This window comes from Gobius niger, assembly GCF_951799975.1.
Source record: "Gobius niger genome assembly, chromosome: 22".
In the NCBI taxonomy this organism is placed as follows: Eukaryota; Metazoa; Chordata; class Actinopteri; order Gobiiformes; family Gobiidae; genus Gobius; species Gobius niger.
The window spans coordinates 4,531,999-4,555,074 of NC_136873.1; the positions used below are offsets into that span (position 1 = coordinate 4,531,999).

Here is a 23,076-nt window from a genome sequence, read left to right on the forward strand (position 1 = left end):
CAACAAAAATTTGACAAAAATTTGACAAAAATTTGACAAAAATTTGACAAAAAATCAACAATAATTTGACAAAAAATTGAGAAAAATTCAACAAAAAAGTGACAAAAATTCAACCAAAAAATGACAAAAACTGAACAAAAATTCAACAAAAATGTGACAAAAATGTGACAAAAACTGAACAAAAAATTGACAAAAATTTGAGGAAAAAATCAACAAAAATGTGACAAAAACTCAACCAACAAGTGACAAAAACGAATGAATGAATGAAACATGAACAGAAATAGAAATCTGCCCCCCCCCCCCCCTCGCTCACGGTTCCGCTCGGGTCTCTGAGCAATAACAACACATCCAGCTGTTTTGTTCCAGAAATAGCCTGGTCCACGGCTGGGGGGCGGCGCGCGCTCCTCCATGACGCCGCCTAAGCTCCTCCCTCCCCGGGCTCTGCAGCTCCACCGCCGCCGCCGCTGCCCAGGCACCCAGACCTCGGATCACCTGGAGCGACCATGGACCTCGCGCTCCCCCCCGCGCCCCCGCGCTCCCCGCTGGGCCTGACATGATGACGGCGCCGGCCCGGGACGCGCGGCTGCGGCTCCTGCGGGGGCTGCGGCTCTGCGTCAGGCCCGGGCAGGGGGCGCTGTGCTCCGCGGGTCGCTACATGGCCGTGGCCGCGCTGTGCGTCCTCTGCTACGGGAACTCTCTGCGCGGGGAGCTGGTCCACGACGACGTGTGGGCCATCGTCAACAACCCGGACGTGCGCGCGGGGGCAAGCGCGCGGAGCATCTTCAGCAACGACTTCTGGGGGAAGAGGATGGCGGACAACACGAGCCACAAGTCCTACCGCCCGCTCTGCGTCCTCTCCTTCAGGTAGGACGCGCATCAGTGACTATAACGGGACTAAACCAGGACTAAACCGCGCTCGTGCCCATACAGTGTGCAGGGTTAAAGCAGGACTAACATACAATACAACACACATGAGGGGGAGCACCTCAGATTGCAGGGAAGTGGAGGCAGTTTGGAGGGGATGTGGAGCAGGGCAGACTGTCTGATTCAGGGGTTCCCAAACTTTTGAGGCTGCGACCCCCACAATCACTCAGGAACCCCCTCCTGTACAATGGAATTTGCATTTCTACACTGCAAAAAGTACCCTCCTAAAAACAATTCTGCCAATGGGGTCAGCATTATTTCCTTGCTAAGAATTCTTATTTCATAAAACAAGAAAGAAACACTAAATTTAAGCAAATAAATAACTAGAATTAAGCAAAATGTCCTCAGAAAATGGAATAATTTAAGGAAAACATTCTTATTTAGTGAAACATTTTGGGATATTTTACTTAAATGTTGCTTGATTTAAGTAAAATGTTCTAAATTACTCACATTTTTGAGCAAAAATGTTCTTAATAAAAACTAATATTTAAGGAAAATATTGCCCACGCTCGGGGACCCGTCTCCATGATGTGGAGTCAGGCTGATGGTCAGAATCACCTGCTGGAGGGTTCACCTATTGTACATGTTTTAATTGTAGACATGGGGAGAACATGCATGCTCACTGGTGGGAATCGAACCCAGGACCTTCGAGCTGTGGAGCTGAGGCTCTAACCGCTGTGCCACCGAGCCGCCCACTTTAAAGAATGGAATGTATTTTCTCTCTGTGAGAATCAGTTCTTACATTAAGAGTTGTTGATCTTAGTTTTTCCTAAAATAAGAAAAAATATTCTTTGTCTAAAACTGAAGAAGATTCAAAAAGTTTTTCTTTCTTGTTACAAGAAAAAATTGCATGTTTTTAGCAAATTTATCTGAACAAGAAATGGCTAGACTTTATTTCCTAAAACAAGATTTTTTTTTCTCAAGAAAACTTCGCTCGGCAAAACATTATTACTTTTTAGGGAAAAAATAAGAACTAATTTCTTAAAGTAAGACATTTTTTACTTGCTTAGAATCCACTTTTTGCAGTGAAAGACTTTCGACCGACATCTTTGGTGCTTGAGTAAAGAAATAGTTGGCCTGGCGTTCTGTAGGTGTTTATGGACTGAGGTGAAAGTCTGGTCACTGACAGTATTTCAGCTTTAGTCCCGTGAGCTCTGAGGAAAATAATTCCCCTCCTCATCTCTTCTGTAGATGGTAAATCCACTGAGAGGTTTCATATTTGCCAGCAGAGTTTTAGGTAAATAAATAAGAACTTATTTCTTAAAGTAAGACATTTTTGACTTGCTTAGAATCCACTTTTTGCAGTGTAATAGTGCAAAACATTTAAAATGTGGGTTAATGATGTGAGTTTGGGTTCTGCATTTTGATATTTGAATCTCACTAAACTATCGGACAGGAGTAGGGAACGTCAGGCCCAACTCCAAACAAACAAACACCAAACTCTGGCCCTCGAGATGATTTTGAGAAATATTATGACCCAAATCAGAGCTCAAATGCCTGTTAAAGTACTCTAGAAATGTGAAAAATACTGTCAATGCCTTAAAATGTCTTAGCAGAGCACACCCTTTAGGCCATAATCCTGAAAGAATAATCATCTATATGTAGAAATGACTTACTTGAATTAAGAGATTAAATCTAAAGTTGGAGTAGATTTGGTCTGGCCTTAGAGCAGATAAAACCTATTCTTGCCAATGGAACAAGCACAAGTTTTTTCTTAATTCAGATTATTTTGTATAATTTCAAGTGAATAATAAATATTTTTTACAGTAAAAGTTAATTTCCCTGATTTCCAGTGGGATTTCTATTTGTTCCATTGGCATTAGCGTTTTTATCTGATCTTAGATTAGTTCAAACCGACTCAAATTTAACATAAAAAACCCTTTATTCAAGCGATTTTAAGTCATTTATCTAATTTTTCCAGTATATGATGAACAACACTGGCATATGTAGAAAGTGATGCTTTACTTCAACTGCTTCAATCGGAGGGTCCGGCCCTTGGTCTTTTGACGACCCCTGATATAGAGTGAAATATTTTAAGAGGGACAAAGCAGGACAATGAGTGACATTTTTAAAGACGTAAAAGTACATTCAATTACAATATTATCATTATTTTACATTAGTGTATTTTAGTGGCATAGGCAATACAAACCAATCAGTCGATCAATCACTTTCATTTGTTATTGTCACAGTAAATAACAATGAACCACTGCAATAGCGATGTGTGTCAAAGTGGTGCAGATTCCCATTAATGAGTTCCTTTAGGTTCTTGAGTCTAGAGCTGCAACTGACGATTATTTTGTAATCGATTAATCTATCGACTATTTTTACACTGCAAAAAGTAATTAACTAGATCAGTATAAACATCTCAATTTGAGCATAATAATCAAAATTTTAGTTGTTTTGACTGGTTAAGAAGTTTTTGGGCATTTGTCCTGGATTATTTCACTTGTTCTGAGATGTTTCTGACTCGTTTCGATACATTTCGTTCTTATTTCAGGTCATTTTCTTTGCCAATGGGGAAAGAAAACTGGTCTTATCTCATTGGCGATTTTACTTTCTTATTTCAAACGAGATTTACCCTAGAACTGGTCTGAAATGTCCTCAAACAAGCAAAGCAAACTTGGTCCGATCAGGAAAAGTGTCTAAATGAGTGAAAACCGCTCAAAACAAGAAACATTTCCTCAATTCAAGTCATTTAAGCCAATGCTTGATATTTACTTTTTGTAGTGAGATGAAATCTACAATGTACAAAGTGTACTACATACACTTGCTATAAAAACAAAGTAGGTTTTCATCAAAATTATTAAATTTTCGTGTAATTTTTGCTCTATTTGAGTCTGTGTGAACCAGAAAACGATTAATCGATTACTAAAATCAACTATTTCAATAATCGATTAGTCGTCGATTAATCGATTTCTGTACTCGCCCCTCATCCAAAAGGCTTCTTCAGCGCAATTAAGTGTCAGCTCAGCCCGCAGACTAGATATAGACCAGAGTTCAGCTTGGCTCAGTCCCTCCACTCTATTAATGGCTACTCTCACCTGTAGGTAAACATCTTTGTAGTTATAAGTCTTTATAGTTCTAAGTCCTAACGAATCGAACCTGAATTTCAGAGTGAACGCTCCTCCTCTCAGCTGATCACGGCTTATCACCCGCTTATTGATCTGTCCTGGGCTGAGAGTCGGCCATTTCTGTTCATGGAGGGATTTAGTTTCTTCACAAAAATTGCTTCTCTTTCAAACCAACGTTTTTCTTTAGATCATATTTGAACCCCTCTGTCCTCAAAGGAGGGGTTGGCGGAGGTGGACAGCCGATTGAGGGCCGCTTGTGCTTTCCCTACGGTGTTGATGAAGCCTCTTCTGTAGCCGTTGTTTGGTTTCTCCAGTGTAATGCTCTTAAATAGAAATAACCACATTGCTTTGTTTGTGGCTTGAGGTTTTTGTCTTTGGGATGAACTCATTTTTGTCCCGCTGTGCTCACTGGTTTGTGGTGCACCGGTACGAAACATCTGGTCCTGCGACTAAAATATGCTGTTTTAAATCAAAAATACGTGAGAAAAGAGAAGCAATGCACACCAAAGGTTATGTCAGAGATGCAGATGTTGAGGAAAATCTTCAAAATTAAAAAGTAGCATTGCACACTCAGGAAGCCGATGTCCAAGATACAGTTTTTATTCAACAGCTCAGAGCCTGTTAATAGGCCGCGTTCACGTGACATCACAACATTCTAAAGAGCCATAGTTTAACATTGAGGTGGAGGGCAGCTGATGGTAGCTATGGCAACTGTGGTAACTGACAAAATGCATGTTTTTATGTCTTAGTTTTTGGCTCATATCTCATATATATGTCACAAAGTCCATCGTCTCCTCTGTCGGCAAATATGAACTAATGTCCAATTGTTTTCTCCAAAAAACGTCAAAAAGTGGAGACAATATGTGAAAACGTGAGCGTGATGTTGTCCAATAGACAGGACTTTCAGACAAAAAAATAATATCACAGGTTTGTGAATCCGATCACGATCAAATACTGATGAGGAAAAACATTCGTACATTTTTGTTTTGGAGATTTCTTCCAAAAACTGCATTTCTCCCATAGAGTTGTATTGGCCCCGCCCTCTATCTGACATTATGACATCATCACATTGAACGCCATTGAGTGGATTAATCAATCAGCTGCCTGACAGTGTGGTGCTGCTTTTTTAATTTTCTAAATTAAAATGACATCAAATTCAATGTCAGAAATGTAAAGAATATCCAAATTATCTTGCGACCCCTCACTTCACTTTCCCGCGGTCCCGACCCCCACTTTGGGAAACATTGATCTAGTAGTTCTACTAAGTCACTTATGTCCCTAATCTGGGGTTCCCAAACCTTTCAGGCTGTGGATTATTAAGGTTTGCTTTGATAGTATTTTTAATTAGGGTTGGGCGATGTTCCCTTAATTGGCCGTTGACGATGTTTCCAGTGAACCATCATTTCTCATTATAAGCATTGTTTAAAGACATTTCCATAGCCTGTATAGAAGCTGCATATTACTTTATGTTAGGAAAATGTGAGATTGCAGGATAAATGGATTTAAATTAAACATGATCTGAACAGATTCATGGAACACGACTTTTGCAAAAGAAATGTGTTAAAACTCGTGCGTAAAGTCTGAGAGGAGAACGACTTATTCAGAGCGTGAACTCCAAGGCTCTTCTCACACTAATACAAATGTAAATCTGAGCTTATTATTTGCATTCGCTCAATTTTAACGTAATGTTTAAGAAACAGTGGGTGAACGGGACAATATTTACAAGTTTGCGTCGTAGCTACGTTTTTGAAGCCGCTCCACGCGCCGCCCGGTCCGTGAGCTCGTAACCTCGTACCTCTTTCTTTCCTCTCTCGGTCCTTCGTGAGAATAATCCAAATCCATGCGCGCTCATGCTAGCTCTGATGTGAGAACCATCTCGTCATTTTAAAACGGTTTAAGTTTCCGTACGCAGCAAAGCAAAACCACACGCTGTTAAACTTTGAGCTGTAGAGAGAAAGAGAGAGAGAGAGAGAGCCCCGCACGTCAGAAATAGTCTTTACTTTAATAATTACGGCTAACACATCATGGCTTCTGGCAGGTACTGAAACTAGCGTGCATGTTAGTTATATTTGTGATTGAATTTACAGCGCAATCCCTGCAAAGTTTGTAGGTTTACAAGGCCCACAGAAGACCAGTGCATGTGCAGGGATGTTGCTCGTCCATCACGATGGACGATGATATCGTCCATCGGCACAACCCTATTTTTGATATTTGGCTTCCTTTCACTAAAATATACAGTCAAAAAAACATAAAATCCATTTGAGGGCCCCCCGATGAGAGGTCAACCGATATGGGTTTTTCTAAGACTGATGCCGATTTTTGGGGATATATATCGGCCAATGCCAATATTTTTGCCCGATTTTCCCAAATGTCTCTGTAAACTGTGTCAGTATTGAACTGTGACCACAGGGGGCGCTTTATTAGGGGCTGATTTATTAAAAGCACTCCTGTTTTGTAGGTTAGTAGTAACTAGAGATGCACCAATCCAGGTTTTCTGCTTCCAATTCTGATACTCGGGTTCGAGTATCTTTTGATATGAACCAATATCAAGACCTCTCTTAAAAGCGGCTTTTTCTGAGTGAAAAAGTGAATGTTCCGCTTTTCTCCAGCATGAGATCAGTACAGTCATTTTTCTTGCAATATATCGACCATCCGATGCATCGGCCGACCTCTCGTCCCGACTCACACTTTGGGAACCCCTGCCCTAAAGCACAGACATTGTAAAGACGTCACAAAATATTTTAAACCAGTTCGGAGCCAAGAATGGTGCTACTAATGCAGCCACAGCAGTTACACCATATTATGTATATGTGCAGGACTGTGGGAGTGAACCTGGACTAAACCAACCAGGGCATTTGCTCTGCACATGTTGGAGCAGCTTGTGGCCTGAGGCGGCTGTAGTTTTCAGCTGTTTCTGCTTCAGTGTTAGTTCAGACTCACTGCGTTCACCTGTAACGTGGTCGACTCTGGGTTGTGTCGTATCGTGGGCGACAAACAGTCACGAGACGGGGGTAGTTTCACAAAAAGATCTGCGCAACACAATAAAAGAGTTGTTCAGCCTTGGACCTGGGACACCAACAACAACGGAGCAGCGAAGAGTGGGAACAAAGTCTACAAATATACCAAATTCATATCAAGACCCTCTGATCAGGCCATACCGAGCGTCCCACCTGCTCGGGTCCTGACCGTGCCAGGTCTCGGCCAAAGACACACTTTGTTAGCCCTTTTCCACCAGGCTGGTGCCGGTGCTGGTTCTGGTTCTGGGCCAGTTCCAGTTTCAGAACCGGTTCTTTCGTTTTCCACTGAAAAAACGCTGGCTCTTGGTTCCAAAATCTGGTGCCTGTTGGGAACCAATTAAAAGCTGGACCAAGAAACGAGCACCAGTGAGGTCAGCAGCTGGGGGCGTGGCTCTCTCCTCCAACAAACAATCAATATTAGTTAGTTTGTGCTTAGAACTTCCTGGAGAAGCCAAAACAGTCTCTGTGGAGGAAACTGTTGTTTTGCTTTATGCTCTTCAGCTAAAACAAGACTTAGAAAGAAGAAATCAAAATGTTAACGGCTGCTGTGACTGAAACATAAACTTATTTTTCTGTATTTTATAACCAGAAGTGGCTGTAGTGAGATGTTTCTATCCATTTTTGATGTTGACTTCCCAAAGCGTTGCTATGACAATAGGCACAGCTCTCATTTTGGTGGAAAACCAAGTCAGTTATGGAACCAGCCCGGCACCAGAACCAGCCCAGAACCAGCACCTTGGTGGAAAAGCCCTAACTGAAAGGCAAATCACTTATAACGCCAGACTAACCATATAAATGTCTGTGTCCATAGAATCATTTGAACCATTTTGCATTTAAAATACCTTATATTTGAGCAGCATCAGTTTCGTGGTTGTATAAGCTACGCGGCGGCGGAGTGATCTGCTAGAAAATAGTCCCTCAAAATGCGATCATTCACATTATTCTATGGACACAGACATTTATATGGTTAGTCTGGTGTTATCAGTGATTTGCCTCAGGTGCTCTGTGGAGCGGGTCACACTGTTTTTAATGCAGGCTAGCTGATACCATAGAAATGCACTAGCCTTGCACTAGCCTAGCGCCACGAAACTCTTCAAATATAAGAACTGCATGAAATACAAAAAAAGAATATCTCCAGAAATCAACACTCTGGATCACTTGGAAATGAGGCCCTATGTCAAAAATCCTGAAACATCCCTTTAACGTTTCTTCACAGCAGATAAAATCGAAAACATGCCTCATTTTTTTATATTGAAGGCTGTGACTTAAAGTAACATTCATGCCTGTGAATCAGTGGTTTTGTTTACAGTTTTATCATTAGCTACACTTCATCACTGGCATTATATATCTGAACTTGGAGCACTCTGATCATCTACAAGCTGTAATTACCAGTTCGAGCAGTGTTCCAGGGTATTTTTCCTTTTTGGTTTTAATTTGACCTTTATTTAACTAGGAAAGGTTTGGTTTCATTCGAGGTCAGCTGCGTCAGGTGGAAAATCGGGCCCATAGTTTTAGTTACAAGATTTATCTGAAACCTGTTTGCAAATTGTAAGATTCTTTTGAAACGTTTTTTTGGCATTGGAAAGTATTTGCATAAAACCCCAAATTTGAAACATGTTGCCAAAGTTCTCAAGCAAAACATGTCACAGCACCTTCATGATGTTCTTGAATAACTCGCGTGACAAAGAGCTGGTTCTCACTCTGTCGGGTCAGGGGGGAGGAGGCTGGAGGCGTGCCAGGGGAGGAGCAGCTGTGTCCGGGGGTGTAAGTCCTGCAGGGGGGGTGGGGGTGGTGATGGGGGGGTTTGGCTCCAGAGCGGGCTGGGTGTGTGACATGGCCTTCAGAGCCGAGATTACAGAGAGGAAAGAGCCTCTGCCAAAGCATTCTCTCCGGGCTCCGCTGAGGAAAACCTCTCAGCAGGTTCCCGTGAGAGCGTCTTTCTGCGGAGGTCGACGTCTCAGGGCTCACGTACTCCGAAAACAGTGATGTGTCATGGGGAACGTTTACAATTTTGAGATATTTGACGAGTTTTAGGGCTGGGACGATACACTTTTGTAGTGAGGGGCTGCATTGGTTTTATATAGCGCTTTTCTGGACACTCAAAGACGCTTTACATTGCATTATTCATTCATTCCATACTCGGTGGTGGTAAGCTACTATTGTAGCCACAGCTGCCCTGGGGTAGACTGACGGAAGCGAGGCAACCAGTCTGCGCCATCGGCCCCTCTGACCACCACCAACCACTCACTCACTCACTACATTCGCTAGGCTTCCTGGTGTTACCAAACGGTCTCCCATCCAAGCACCGACCAGGCCCTTCCCTGTTTAGCTTCCAAGGTCTGACGGGATTGGGCAGAGCAAAGGGGGTGTGGCCACAAGTTGAGTTTTTTTTATTTTTTTATTTTTATTGAAAAGTTTATGAATATACAGAGTACAGAGTATGCCGGGGGGTAACAGAATTGTACAATACAATTATTCAGTTACAAATATATTGTATTATGAGCAAATACTGATAGTTTTTAGAGCCTTTTTGTTATCAGAACCTTCCAAAATCTTAATATATGAGAGAGTATCACTAAAAAAATGTGCAAAGTCGGGTTTCTGCGTAGAATATTTACATTTGTGAATATAGAATTTGGACAAAAGGATAAGTAAATTATCACGTGACAGTGACATGGGATAGATACTGCCGGGATCTCGTCATAGAAGGGGGCGTGGCCTCGCTGAGGGGGGAAATAGAATCTTTTGGGAAACTTTTTTTCACTCTTTTTAGCCAAATATAAACATATTCATCACATACAAATAAAGTCAAGTCTAAATCGGGTCCATATGTATGTGTATTCACAGCAGGTTGTTCAGTAAAAGGGAAAAAAACAAAACAAAAACGCAGTCATAGCAAGCGCTAGCTACCGTTAGCATTAGCACGGTGCTGACATGTAGCATCATGTTAGCATTCTCTGTTTTTTTGTGTATTTATGGGCTGTTGAACCACTTTGCTGCTCTCCATGTCTTTGTATTTTTATTTAGTAGAAACTATATTCATAATTCAGCATTTGTTACAGTATTTTTTGAATAATTAGAGAAAGTTTAAATATTTCTCCAAATTGTTTTCTCCCTTAACTGTTTTCAAACATGACCATATATGGGCGATTCCAGCAATGCCGTCTCTAACTATAGATACAGACGGCATCTCGTCATAGAAGGGGGCGTGGCTTCGCCGAGGGGGAAAATAGAATCTTTTGGGAAACACATTTTTTCACTCTTTTTTTAGCCATTTTCTGGTGGAATATCAACTTATTTATCACATAAATAAAGACAAGTCTAAATCGGGCCCATGTAGATATTTTCTCACAGCAGATTGTTCAGTAGAAGTGAAAAAACGGCAGTTGTAGCTAGCGCTAGCTAACCGTTAGCATTAGCCCGATGCTATTCTGTTAGCATTCTCCGTTATTTATGGGCTGTTGAACCACTTTGCTCCTCCCCATGTCTTTGCATCTTTATTTAGTAGAAAACTATATTCACAATTCAGCAAGTAGTTTTCTCCAAATTGTTTTCCCCCTTAACTGTATTTAAACATGACCATATATGGGCGATTCCAGAGATGCCGTCTGTATCTATAGAAGGGGGCGTGGCCTCACCGAGGGGAAAAATAGAATCTTTTGGGAAACAGTTTTTCACTCTTTTTAGCCAAATATAAACGTATTTATCACATACAAATAAAGTCAAGTCTTAATCGGGTCCATATGTATGTGTATTCACAGCAGGTTGTTCAGTAAAAGGGAAAAAAAAACAAAAAAAAAAACGCAGTCATAGCAAGCGCTAGCTACCGTTAGCATTAGCCCGATGCTAACATGTAGCATCAAGTTAGCATTCTCTGTTTTTTATGTATTTATGGGCTGTTGAACCACTTTGCTCCTCCCCATGTCTTTGTATCATTATTTAGTAGAAAACTATATTCATAATTCAGCATTTGTTACAGTACTTTTTGAATAATTAGAGAAAATTTAAATTTTTCTCCAAATTGTTTTCCCCCTTAACTGTTTTCAAACATGACCATATATGGGGGATTCCAGCAATGCCGTCTGTATCTATGTCAAGACAATATTTTTATATTTCTAACAGTCGATTTGAGTAAACTAGGCCTAGACCAGGGGTAGGCAACTTCAGGCCCGGGGGCCAAATCCGGCCCTCCAGCACAGAACCTCTGGCCCTCAAGATGATTTTGAGAAACATTACACAAATCAGAGTATTTGTAACATTATTAGAGTTAAATGTACAACACTGGCATTTGAAGGAAGTGCACTGGGAAAAGAATCATCGTTTTAAGGAAGAAATGACATAAATCTACTTGAATTAACAGATTAAATCTAAAGTTTCAGTAGATTTAGACGAGATAAACCTTAGTAGTAGTTATTCTCTTAATTCAGATAAGTTTGTCTGATTCCAAGTGGGTTTTATTCTTGTTCCATTGGCGCTTTAGCGTTTGTATCTTGGATTAGTTCAAACCGACTCAAATTCAACATAGAAGAACTTTAATTCAAGCAATTTTAAGTCATTTATCTCATTTAAGATGGTCATTTTTGCAGTGCTGTGCTTTATTTTGGGCTAATAATCAGTGGCTTCGGCCCTCCACCAAGAAAAAACTTGCCTAGACTGTCCTGCGTTACCATGACGATCATCTGCGCCAGTCTTCCTTCTTCGCCCGTGTGTGTTTTTGTGGACAGAATCTGAATAATGGCTTAAATCTGGTTTGTGTGCTGCAGGTTGAACGTGTGGCTCGGGGGGATGACGCCCCTGTACTTCCACCTGGTGAACCTGCTGCTCCACGCCTCGGTCTGCTGCCTCCTGCTGGTCACCTGCGAGCGCTGCGTCTTCTCCCAGCCCAGGCCCGCGTTCGTCACGGCGCTGCTCTTCGCCGTCCACCCCGTCCACACGGAGGCGGTAAGTCCGTCTTCTGACTCATGTTTCACACTGGAAGGAAGCTGTAAACGGTACATTTACGATGCAAAAACCGAGACAAGACGAGGTTTTGACGTAATTTGCGATAATAAATCATCTTTTGTTTTTATGTTTGCTTTGTTTGGAGCCATTGCACTGTATGGTTTGTACCAAGGACAAAAGAACAAAGGCAGGAGGTGCGTTATTTCAGGTTTCCGCTCTGATTGCATGTACACAGGGGCGGACTGGCCATATGTCCATTCTGGAAGAGCACAGAAGGGCCACTGGCTCTCGGGCCACCGGTCTGGCCTCTTAATTTTCTCCTTAACCTCTTACCCCCCACCTTAACCGAGCTTTACCCAAATCTAGAAGCTTAAAAGAGAAGCATTGAAATAGCGACGAAAACGAGGGTGAAAAGCAACAAAAACGTGCCGGAAAAGCAACAAAAACGTGACAAAAACGTGACGAAAACGTGACGACGTAGCAATGAAAAAAGCGATGGAAAAGGAATAAAGAGTGACAAAATTACGCCAAAAAGCCACAAAAAAAGTAATGAAAAAGCAACAAAAAAAACAACATAACGTAACAAAAATGCAGCGATCACTTTTGTAGGCTTAGCTTTCAAATTAAGCGTTACACCGTTGCTTTCCAGTTGAGAAGAAAGTACCAAGTGTGGGTGTGTATCTGCAGTGGCTCCAGTCTGCGGGTTGAGGTGGCGGTTCCCAAGTAAAATGAACCTGAAAACCTATCCAAGTTTTCTATCTTTTTTATACGCCAATTCAATTTATTAAGTTGGGCTGAACGATATATCGTTATCGTATCGATATCGAGACATGAACATTTGAGATATTAATATCGAAAAAGCAACGATATATTGTTATCCTATTGATATTGAAAAAAGTGAGAAAACTTTGACAAAAAAGTGACAAAAAATAACAAGAAAAATGACAAAAAAGGACAAAAAAATCACCAAAAAGTGACCAAAAAAATGAAAAAAAATGACAAAAAATGAAAAAAAATGAAAAAAATGACAAAAAATGATTAAAAAAAATGATAAAAAGATGACAAAAAATAACTAAAAATGACAAAAAAAAATGACAAAAAATGACAAAAAAATGACAAAAAATTGACAAAAAAAATGACAAAAAATCATTAAAAAAATGACAAAAAAATGACAAAAAAGGACAAAAAAATTACAAAAAAATTACAAAAAAATTACAAAAAAATTACAAAACATTACAAAAATCATGAAAAAAAAGGACAAAAAAATGACAAAAAAGGACAAAAAAATTACTAAAAATTACAAAAAAATTACAAAAAAATTACAAAAAATTACAAAAAAATGACAAAAAAATTACAAAAAATTACAAAAATATTACAAAAAATTACAAAAAAATTACAAAACATGACAAAAATGTGACAAAAATGTGACAAAAAATGACAAAAAATTGATTTAAAAATATGACAAAAAAGTTACAAAATGAGTTGAATACCCCCCCCCAAAAAAAGATGGAAAAAAATCTGATGACGTGAGGAAAAAGATCCATTTAGATGAGTTTTGTAGCTCTTTGCTTTCAAATGAGGCGTTACACTGGCCTACAGGATTTGGGTAAAGCTGAACTGGAGAAAATGCTCTCGGTTCAGGCGGGAGTTAAGAGGTTAAGGAGCGTCGTATGAAGCTTCTAAACTGTAAAATGTGTTGAACTGTGACAGCAGGGGGCGCTTTAGGTCATCCAATCATAGCTTCTGTCCCAACCATGATTAGTTGCTGTTAGCATTAGCATACTGTTGCTAGCTGTGGCCAACTTTGCGAGTTTTAGTTGGTGAATCTTGAATGTGTTTAACAAACTTGTAACTGATTTTCATAGCAATACTGTTCAGTTCTCCTGGGGTCTCATTTATAAAACTGTCTGAGAGACTCTGCCTATAACGAGCAAAATCCAAACTTCACGTCCGGAGGGAAAAAAAGTGATTTATGAAACCCTTTATTTATGAAACTTTAGGAAATCCACTTTAAGAACGTAAAGAAGAGCCTTTTCGACGCTGACTGTGATGTTTGCCAGTGCCATTCACGGAGCTCAAACATCCTGAGACGACAGAATAATCTTTTAATCACTCAGATGTTGTTTCTTGAGCTCGCTGTGCTGCAGTCGGGGTTTGGGGAGGAGGCAGCGGTTCGCTTTGGGCCTGAATGAGATGATGATTAAATAAAGAAGAAAGCTAAGTGGGTTAAAATGTGCACAGAGCGTGATTTCCTCAGTGTGACTTTCGCTCGCTGCTTCCCCTCGCCTCCTCGTGTCTGTGCAGCGTTTCTGAAAAGTGTGGACTGCGTATGACGGGTACAGACCTAGTGTGGTGGTGCGTAATGTTGCACGTTCACTGTCTGTTAACACCACCTTTGTCGCAGAACAGTTCAGACGTGAGCTTTATAAATGAGACCCCTGAGGCTTAGGAAGTTATGGGTTTCGAGATATCCGCTTGTATCGGCATTATATCGGCTGATAGCAGATACCGAAAAATATTGACAAACAAGACTGATGCTGCGTCCACACCAAACGTGTTTTGGGCGTCAAAAACGCGCCTCATGCCCGTTGTTGGACGCTTGTGCTTACTAAAGTCAGACGCTCGTCACAAATGTTATCTTGGAAGTCGCTGTTGCCTGAAATGCACCTGCTGCATCTCATTGTTGATTGAAAGTCTGCAATAGACCACAAACGCCTGAAGGCGGCTCAGAGTGTGATCGTCATAAAGCTGCTCTATGTTGTTACGGCTTCATTGACATTATTAGTGCTTAATGCTTGTTGTCATGGGAGAAAACCGGAGCTCAATGCGAGCTAACTGAGCTAACTGAGCTAACTGAGCTAACAAGCTGTGGTTTTCTCCCGGAGCTAATTGTAGATGATGTGAGTAATAAACTACAACATCAGCCCAGCTCAGTGTGTGATCATTGTTCTTTATTGACTTTATTTGTGCATATTTCTCGTTTTCACGTGAGGACCGGAGGTTTAGCTTAGCATTAGCTTTCTCCGGTGCTAATGCGCAGATTCAGCCTCTGAAATAACCTTTCTTGTCGCCGCTTTTAATCCTGGTGTTTAGATAAAGAAGCACTGATGTGTCTTTGTAAAAGTCCCAGAGCGGCTGTAGCTCCGGTTCACAATGAAGCTAAACCTCCGTGACTTGTGACTTGTTTACACCTGAGGGCCGGCGTAGAATCTGCCCCGGTGGCTCAGCTACAACGTACGTCACTATGGGGAGAAAGCTCCTGATTGGTCGACGCTTGCGAATTTCTCCAAAAAGTTCAACATTTCCCAACTCGAGCGTCGGCCGCGCTCGACGCCCTGGAGGCGTCAAACGCTCACCAAGCGCGAAAAACCTCAAAACGCGCCGCACAGGAGGCTCTTGGCGCCCCCCGGAGGCGCGTCCTCCATGTATTTTAAATGTAAACCTGACGCTTTGGAGGCCCCAAAACGCGTTTGGTGTGGACGCAGCATGAGGGTTTCATTTAGGCTCTGAGCCTTTTTGTACACACTTTGGTTTTGCAGAATTCATGCTCCACTATATTCTGATTCATCAGAATATAGATATTCAGATTTTATATTCTGAAATGTTCTGATTTATGTAAGAGATAATGTATAGAACGCTGGTCGTTATCGGGAAAATAAGAACCTTCAGGGCGAACCTTGTTTCGCCCTGAAGGTGCTTATTTTCCCGCTTATTATTCGGCCATTTGCCAACTGAACACACACAACATAAACTTTATACACTTTTATGAAGGTCGAAAGGTTTATTTAATGACTTCCGCTGCAAATAGTTCCCAAAAGTTTGCGCGTTGCTCGGCAACGTTTGGCTAGGCTGGAAGCAGCAAGGCTAGCAGCTAGCCTAGCTACTTAGAGGAAGGCGCAGTTGGATGAATGGTGGAGAATCTCTGGGTAAGTTGAAAATTGGACTCACGGTAACTTCACGAGCGATTCCCCGACTTCTCTCTCAGAGACGGGACAGAGATAGTGTCGCTACTACGTCCATGTGGAGTGATATGAAAGACCTGCATTATGAGCACGAACTCCGTTGCCATCGGCAGCGTCATTATTTTTTTCAGAGGTCCTTTATCAAAAAATAATGACAAGTAGAACGTTGGAAAATCCCATTCAAATCAACGGAGCTTCTGCTTACGTTGTGAAGAGCCGTATAATAACAGAATATAACGGAGCACGAATTCTGTGAAATTGCTAACCGAACATAAAGCCGTTTGAATTGGTCCTTGTTTTATCGAATTAAAGATATATATATATATATATATATATGATTTTTTGATTATTTAAAGGCAGACGGTGGTGGATAAAAATGTCTCACTGCTCCTGAGTCACACTTTTGTGATGTTTTCATTTCCACTCTCTTCGTGATAGTTGATACTTGGGTGTGTTAGCTCTCTCTCTCCCTCTCTCTCTCTTTCTCCCTCTCTCCCTCCCTCTCTCTCCTCTCTCTCTCTCCTCTCTCTCTCTCCCTCCCCCTCTCCCTCTCTCTCTCCTCGGTGAAAGAGCTCCTGTTTCACACTGAATCGCCTCATTCATTCTGTCCTCCTGTGTTGGAGGGGCTCTCGTCTGGCTCGGGTTCCACTCTGCTCCACATATGGAGTCCAGACTGGGATCGTGGCTCAGGACCTGGTCCGTGGCAGCTGTGGAGCGTCTAGCATGATGCCAGAGTAGAATCCTATTGGGGAAATTCTTTGTCTGCTTAGGCTGGAAGTGACATAATCAAGGAAAATCAACCAGAACTTTTTCCGATAGAATTGTTTTTAAGTCTCCATTTTGCAGAATATGTCTTGGCTTCTTTGGAAACAACCCAAGTGACAAGTCAGGTTTACTTGTAGGGCACTACTCGTACACAAGGCAGCTGGAAGTGCTTTACTGTATAAAGTTACAACAACCCATAAAACAATATTATGATGAATTAATATCATTAAAAGTGAGGAGTGCAGATATTTTCAGTGTAATATTCACAGATAAAAGATGATGTTTTTCAGCCTGGATTTGGACATTGTCTGGTTTGAGGCTTGTCTCACATCTCCGTCATCAAACTCTGGCCCTCGAGATGATTTTGAGAAATATTATGACCCAAATCTGAGGTGAAATGCCTGTTAAAGTACTCTAGAAATGTGAAAAATACTGTCAATTCCTTAAAATGTCTTAGCAGAGCACCCTTTTAGGCTATAATCCTAAAAGAATAATCATCTATATGTAGAAATGACTTAAATCTACTTGAATAAAGAGATTAAATCTAAAGTTGGAGTAGATTTGGTCTGGCCTTAAAGCAGATAAAACCTATTCTTGCCAATGGAACAAGCACAAGGTTTTTCTTAAGGGGAGACACTACAGGCAAAACTCAATTTTTTCAGTTTTCAGGTTTTGGGCCAAATTGGTCTCTGAACATACAAGCTTTCAGCTGGAAACAGAAAATATACCAAATCTTCACAAGAACATGTTTAAATATTGCGCTGATTCAATGTTCCCCCATAGACTTATATGGGAGAATGCAATTTCAAGGGCCTTTTTCTCAAAACACATTTTTCTGTCATTGTGGCGACACTATGTCCACGTCAGTCGGACCTAAAGACTTTCCAGCCTTGGACTTGTGACAAAAAAATGACAAAAATTTGATGAAAAATTTACGAAAAAATGACAAAAATGTGACAAAAAGTGAGAAAACATTGACAAAAAAGTGACGAAAAATGTAGGAAAAAGTGGCAAAAATGTCACAAGAAATTGACAAAAAATTGGCTGCGCCATTGCGATTGACTGCGGAATTGCGGGAAGCAAATGCAGAAATTGCATAAACTGTTCAAATTGCATAAATAGGTTACATGCAAAAATCTCTATTAAGTTGCATTATTCTGCTTTATATGCGAAAATCCCTATTAAGTTGCCTAATGGTGCTTTAAAATGCATAAACTGTTTAAATTCCATAAAGTGGTTAATTTGCATTAACTGGTAAAATGCATAAAATGTCATGTTGAATAAACTGTATAAAATGCATAAAGTGGTAAAATGCATGAATGGGTTAATTTGCATAAATTATGTAAATTGCATAAACTCTTTAACATTCATAAATCCTAAATGGCATAAACTCTTAAGTTGCATAAACGGTTTAAAATGCATAAAGTGGTTAATTTGCATAAACTGTCAATATTGCATAAACTTTTTATATTCCATAAACTGGTCAAACTGTTGAAATGGCCTCAGTGCTTGATTGGCAGAAGCACAAATGGCTGAAAGTCCTGGAGTCTCCCCATTGGCTGGATTCCCCCATACACACCAATGCAAAAATTTCAAACTCTCATATAAAAAAACTGGAAAACTGTAGAAGCCAATTTTTTCTCAAAACCCACAAGTTGCAGAAGCTGAACATGCACAAAGTGCAGAAATTGCAGAAATTGCAGAAAAAAAGTGCAGAAAAGCATGGATTTGCAGCAGCCCAATATAAGTCAATGGGAAAAATCTCCGACATTTCGGCCGATTGCGGAAAAAACGTAAGTTGCAGAAGTCCCAAAAGTAATAGCACCTTCTCCTCAACATGCGGAACATTTTGATGCATAACTTGCATAAATTGCACAAAGCATGAAGGTGCTGAAAGCTCTAGAAAATCGGGAAAAAGATGGAAGAGGAATAATAATAAAGAACATGAAAACCAATAATTGACTGCGGAAGAATTCCACAGTCAATCAAAAAGACAAAAAATGTGCCAAAAAAATGACCAAAATTGACGAAAAAGTGAACAATATTTGGAAGATTTTTTCAGAGGAATTTTTTATTATTTAATCCCTAAGCCCCATTTATAGAGTTTTGAACGTCAAAAAATGAGGCGAAAATTAAATTTTTACATTTCCTTACACTAAAAAACAGCTTATTTTAAAACTAAACAAGAAATCCAAAATCCCCTCTGAGAAAGTCTTGGTAACTCATTTATCAATAAAATGAAACCATACATTTGAATGTAGCCGAAAAGATGGGAAATTTGGGGCATTTTTAGGCATAAAACACCTTGTTCTTATATGAAAAGATAAAATGACAGAAAACTTGCAATGTATTTTTTTCTCACATTTATACCAGTGATCGACAGCAACAGTTTCAAATTGATATCTGTAAATACACATTTTTTCCCTATTCACCTGCAGTGTCTCGCCTTAACAAAACCATTCAGAATAAACTCAAACGCCTCCACTGTCTGTGCTTTCTGTTGCAGGTGTCGGGGATCGTGGGTCGAGCCGACGTTTTGGCCTGTCTGCTCTTCTTACTCTCCTTCCTCTGCTACGTCCGGTAACCGCCTCCTTCAACCTCCCACGTGCAGCTTCCTCTCTCGTCACTGACCCTCTTGTACGTGTTTTATTCCCTCTCAGGAGCATCGGCGAGGCGCAGTCACCCGGCCTGCTCCCCCCCACTCACTCGCCCCTCTGCCTCTCGGCCTCGCTGCTGTTGGGCAGCGGCGCCATGCTGGTCAAAGAGACGGGGGTCACCGTGTTCGGGGTGTGCGTCCTGTACGACGCGCTGGTCGTCTGCCGCGGGCCGCTGCTGTCGTGAGTACAGGGTTTCTGTTTGGGGGTCAGAATCATGGGGAGGGAGATGGTCGGCCCCCTTTAGGATCCCTGGAGGTGTGAAAATGACCTCTGACAAAATGACAACGCACCATGTCCTGCTGTAAAGAACACCTCTGCATCACTGGCTGCGAGAAACTCATGATGTGGACCCCCTCCTCCCCTGAACTCAACCCTATTGAGAACCTTTGGAGCCTCAAGCAAAGCCTCTATGAGGGGGGAGGCAGTTTTCATCCAAACAGCAGCTCTGGGAGGCTATTCTGACAACAAATCCTGTCCAAAACAAACCAATTTAATGGATTTAAGAATTTTGAAGCTGCTCAAAGAAGGGCTCCTATGGTAAAATATAACTTGACCTGTTAAAGAGGGGGTATTATGCTTTTTTCAGTCACATACCACCAGTCTATATCACACTACAATGATGAGCAAACCTTCAGTTGGTCTGTAAATGCAGTAAATTAGAATAACTGCCTTGTATAAAATGTCTCTCTCAAAATGGCTGTAGTGAATGTCTTGAAATAGGCCTCTGTCTCTTTAAGAACCTTTGAGCCTTTAGACACGCCTCCTCCACACGCCGTCTGTGGCATCAGTGGGGAGGGGGTTCTGCTGAGGAGCAGTGGTTGGTTACTCGGCTCGGAGGCGTCTCCAGGAGGTGGGGGCGTTCCTAGGAGGACTCAGGCAAACCTATCCCTAAAATGGCCGCCATCAGAGTTTTTACAGATTACTCAAAAATACATGAATGTGCCAAGGCAACACTTCAGGCATGTTTTTTGTCAAATTTTTATCATTTTTTTGTCACATTTTTGTCATTTTTTTGTCAAATTTTTTATCACATTTTTGTCACATTTTTGTCATTTTTTTGTCAATTTTTTATCACTTTTTTTGTCATTTTTTGTCAAATTTTTGTCATTTTTTTGTCACATTTTTGTCACATTTTTGTCACATTTTTGTCACATTTTTGTCACATTTTTGTCATATTTTTGTCAATTTCTTGTGACATTTTTGTGACATTTTTGCCACTTTTTCATCAATTTTTCGTCACTTTTTTGTCAATGTTTTCCCACTTTTTTTGCCACATTTCCATAATAATAGAGGAGCAGTGGTTGGTTACTCGGCTGGTGACGAAAGCTCGGAGGCGTCTCCAGGAGGTGGGGGCGTTCCTAGGAGGACTCAGGCAAACCTATCCCTAAAATGGCCGCCATCAGAGTTTTTACAGATTACTCAAAAATACGTGAATGTGCCAAGGCAACACTTCAGGCATGTTTTTTGTCAAATTTGTATCACTTTTTTGTCACATTTTTGTCATTTTTTGTCAATTTTTTGTCACTTTTTTGTCATTTTTTTGTCACATTTTTGTCATTTTTTTGTCACATTTTTGTCATTTTTTGTCAAATTTTTGTCATTTTTTTGTCATTTTTTTGTCATTTTTTTGTCACATTTTTATCACATTTTTGTCATTTTTTTCTCATTTTTATCACATTTTTGTCATTTTTTTCTCATTTTTTTGTCACATTTTTGTCATTTTTTTGTCACATTTTTGTCATTTTTTTGTCACATTTTTATCACATTTTTGGTCATTTTTTTCTCATTTTTTGTCACATTTTTGACATTTTTTTGTCACATTTTTGTCACATTTTTGTCACATTTTTGTCATTTTTTGTCAAATTTTTGTCATTTTTTTGTCACATTTGTGTCATTTTTTGTCAAATTTTTGTCATTTTTTTGTCATATTTTTGTCACATTTTTATCACATTTTTGTCATTTTTTTCTCATTTTTTGTCACATTTTTTTTCATTTTTTTATCATTTTTTGTCACATTTTTGTCATTTTTTTCTCATTTTTTGTCACATTTTTGTCATTTTTTTGTCAATTTCTTGTGACATTTTTGTAACATTTTTGCCACTTTTTCATCAATTTTTTGTCACTTTTTTGTCAATGTTTTCTCACTTTTTTTGTCACATTTCCATAATAATAGAGGAGCAGTGGTTGGTTACTCGGCTGGTGACGAAAGTTCGGAGGCGTCTCCAGGAGGTGGGGGCGTTCCTAGGAGGACTCAGGCAAACCTATCCCTAAAATGGCCGCCATCAGAGTTTTTACAGATTACTCAGAAACACGTGAATGTGCCAAGGCAACACTTCAGGCATGTTTTTAATGCGGGAGTGACATAATAACGTGATGTAAAGCTTGAAAAGGTCCATTTTGCATAATACCCCCCCTTTTTGGCCTGGTGGTGCATGAGGACATTTGTAAGACGACTCTGGAGGAAACCCGGAGATCTAATAAGGAGGACTTGAATGTGCAGGATGTGTCTCGCCTTTCAAAGTCCATCTGCCGGGCCTCTTTCACCAGGCACAAAACCATCTCCGTCCTTTCCGCTCTTGCATTGACTCCCCATCGCCCCAGACGTCACGCCGGATCAGCCCCTCCTCCACTCCCTCCCCTCTGAGCGGACGAGCGGGACAGTCCTGCCACCGCCGCAGCCCACATTCCTCTCGTTCCAAAGTCTTGTTTTGGGATTCCACAGTCCCACGTGAGTCCAAACAGCAGACATGCCCAGTGGTGGAACGATTTCTGTTCATCATGGTAGTGTGGAGTTTGCATGTTCTCCCCAGGCCTGCGTAGGTTTCCTCCGGATGCTCTGGTTTCCATGTGTTGCTTTGTATACAGTGGGTTGAAAAAGTATCCGTACCCCTACAACCTTTCGACATTTGCTGTGGTCCACAAACATATATTACATAGGCTGACGTTTTATGTGAAAGACTCAGACTCAGTGACACAATCATGAAGTGAATTCAAGCTCAGTTAGATCAGATGGAGAGCGCTTGTGAACCGCATTTTTCAGATCTTTCCACAGATTGTCGATTGGATTTAGGTCTGGACTTTGACTTGTCCTTTCTAACAGATGGATATTTTTTGTTTTCAACCATTCCATCGTTGCCCTGGCTTTATGTTTAGGGTCGTCTTGCTGGAAGGTCAACCTCCGCCCCAGTTTCAAGTCTCCAACATGTTTTCATCCAAGTTTGCCCTGAAAGTTCAATTTTGGTCTTCACTAGGGCTGGGTAAACGGTAAACGGTACCAACTTGGTACCGACCGAAAAGCTCCGGTAGGGGGCGGTATCGAAAAACTTTTTTTTTTCGGTGCTTATTTTCGGTTCTTTTTCTCTCCAAACGTCAATAAATGATCCGCAGTGAGTCTAAAAAAGCCTGAACTCATGAGCAGCTTCAGCGCAAATGCAGAAGCAAAGCTGTAACTTACTCACACTTAAAAACCAGTCTGTTTAAAACTAAACAAGAAATCCTAAATCCCCTCTGAGAAAGTCTTGGCAACTCATTTACCAATAAAATATAACCATAAATTTGAATGTAGCTGAAAAGATGGGAAATTTGGGGCATTTTTAGGCATAAAACACCTTGTTCTTATATGAAAAGATAAAATGACAGAAAACTTGCCATGTATTTTTTTCTCACATTTATGTCAGTGATCGACAGCAACAGTCATTATCAGAGATGGCAGAGCCGCGGTCTGAGCCAGGACTAAACC

General features: G+C 40.7%; 1 protein-coding gene across 1 annotated transcript in view; it reads left to right on the top strand.

Moving 5' to 3' along the window:
• Window positions 1-439: 439 nt before the first annotated feature.
• The window catches only part of tmtc1 (transmembrane O-mannosyltransferase targeting cadherins 1), a gene marked incomplete at its 3' end in the record, with an annotated part of 42,172 nt that continues 19,535 nt past the window's right edge, over window positions 440-23,076 (top strand). Inside the window, exons 1-5 of the mRNA XM_079581167.1 lie at window positions 440-864; window positions 11,776-11,953; window positions 19,187-19,260; window positions 19,341-19,517; window positions 22,491-22,566. Of these exons, the coding sequence (XP_079437293.1) occupies window positions 554-864; window positions 11,776-11,953; window positions 19,187-19,260; window positions 19,341-19,517; window positions 22,491-22,566 (816 nt within the window). The 5' untranslated portion in view covers window positions 440-553. The remainder of the gene's footprint in view (window positions 865-11,775; window positions 11,954-19,186; window positions 19,261-19,340; window positions 19,518-22,490; window positions 22,567-23,076) is intronic.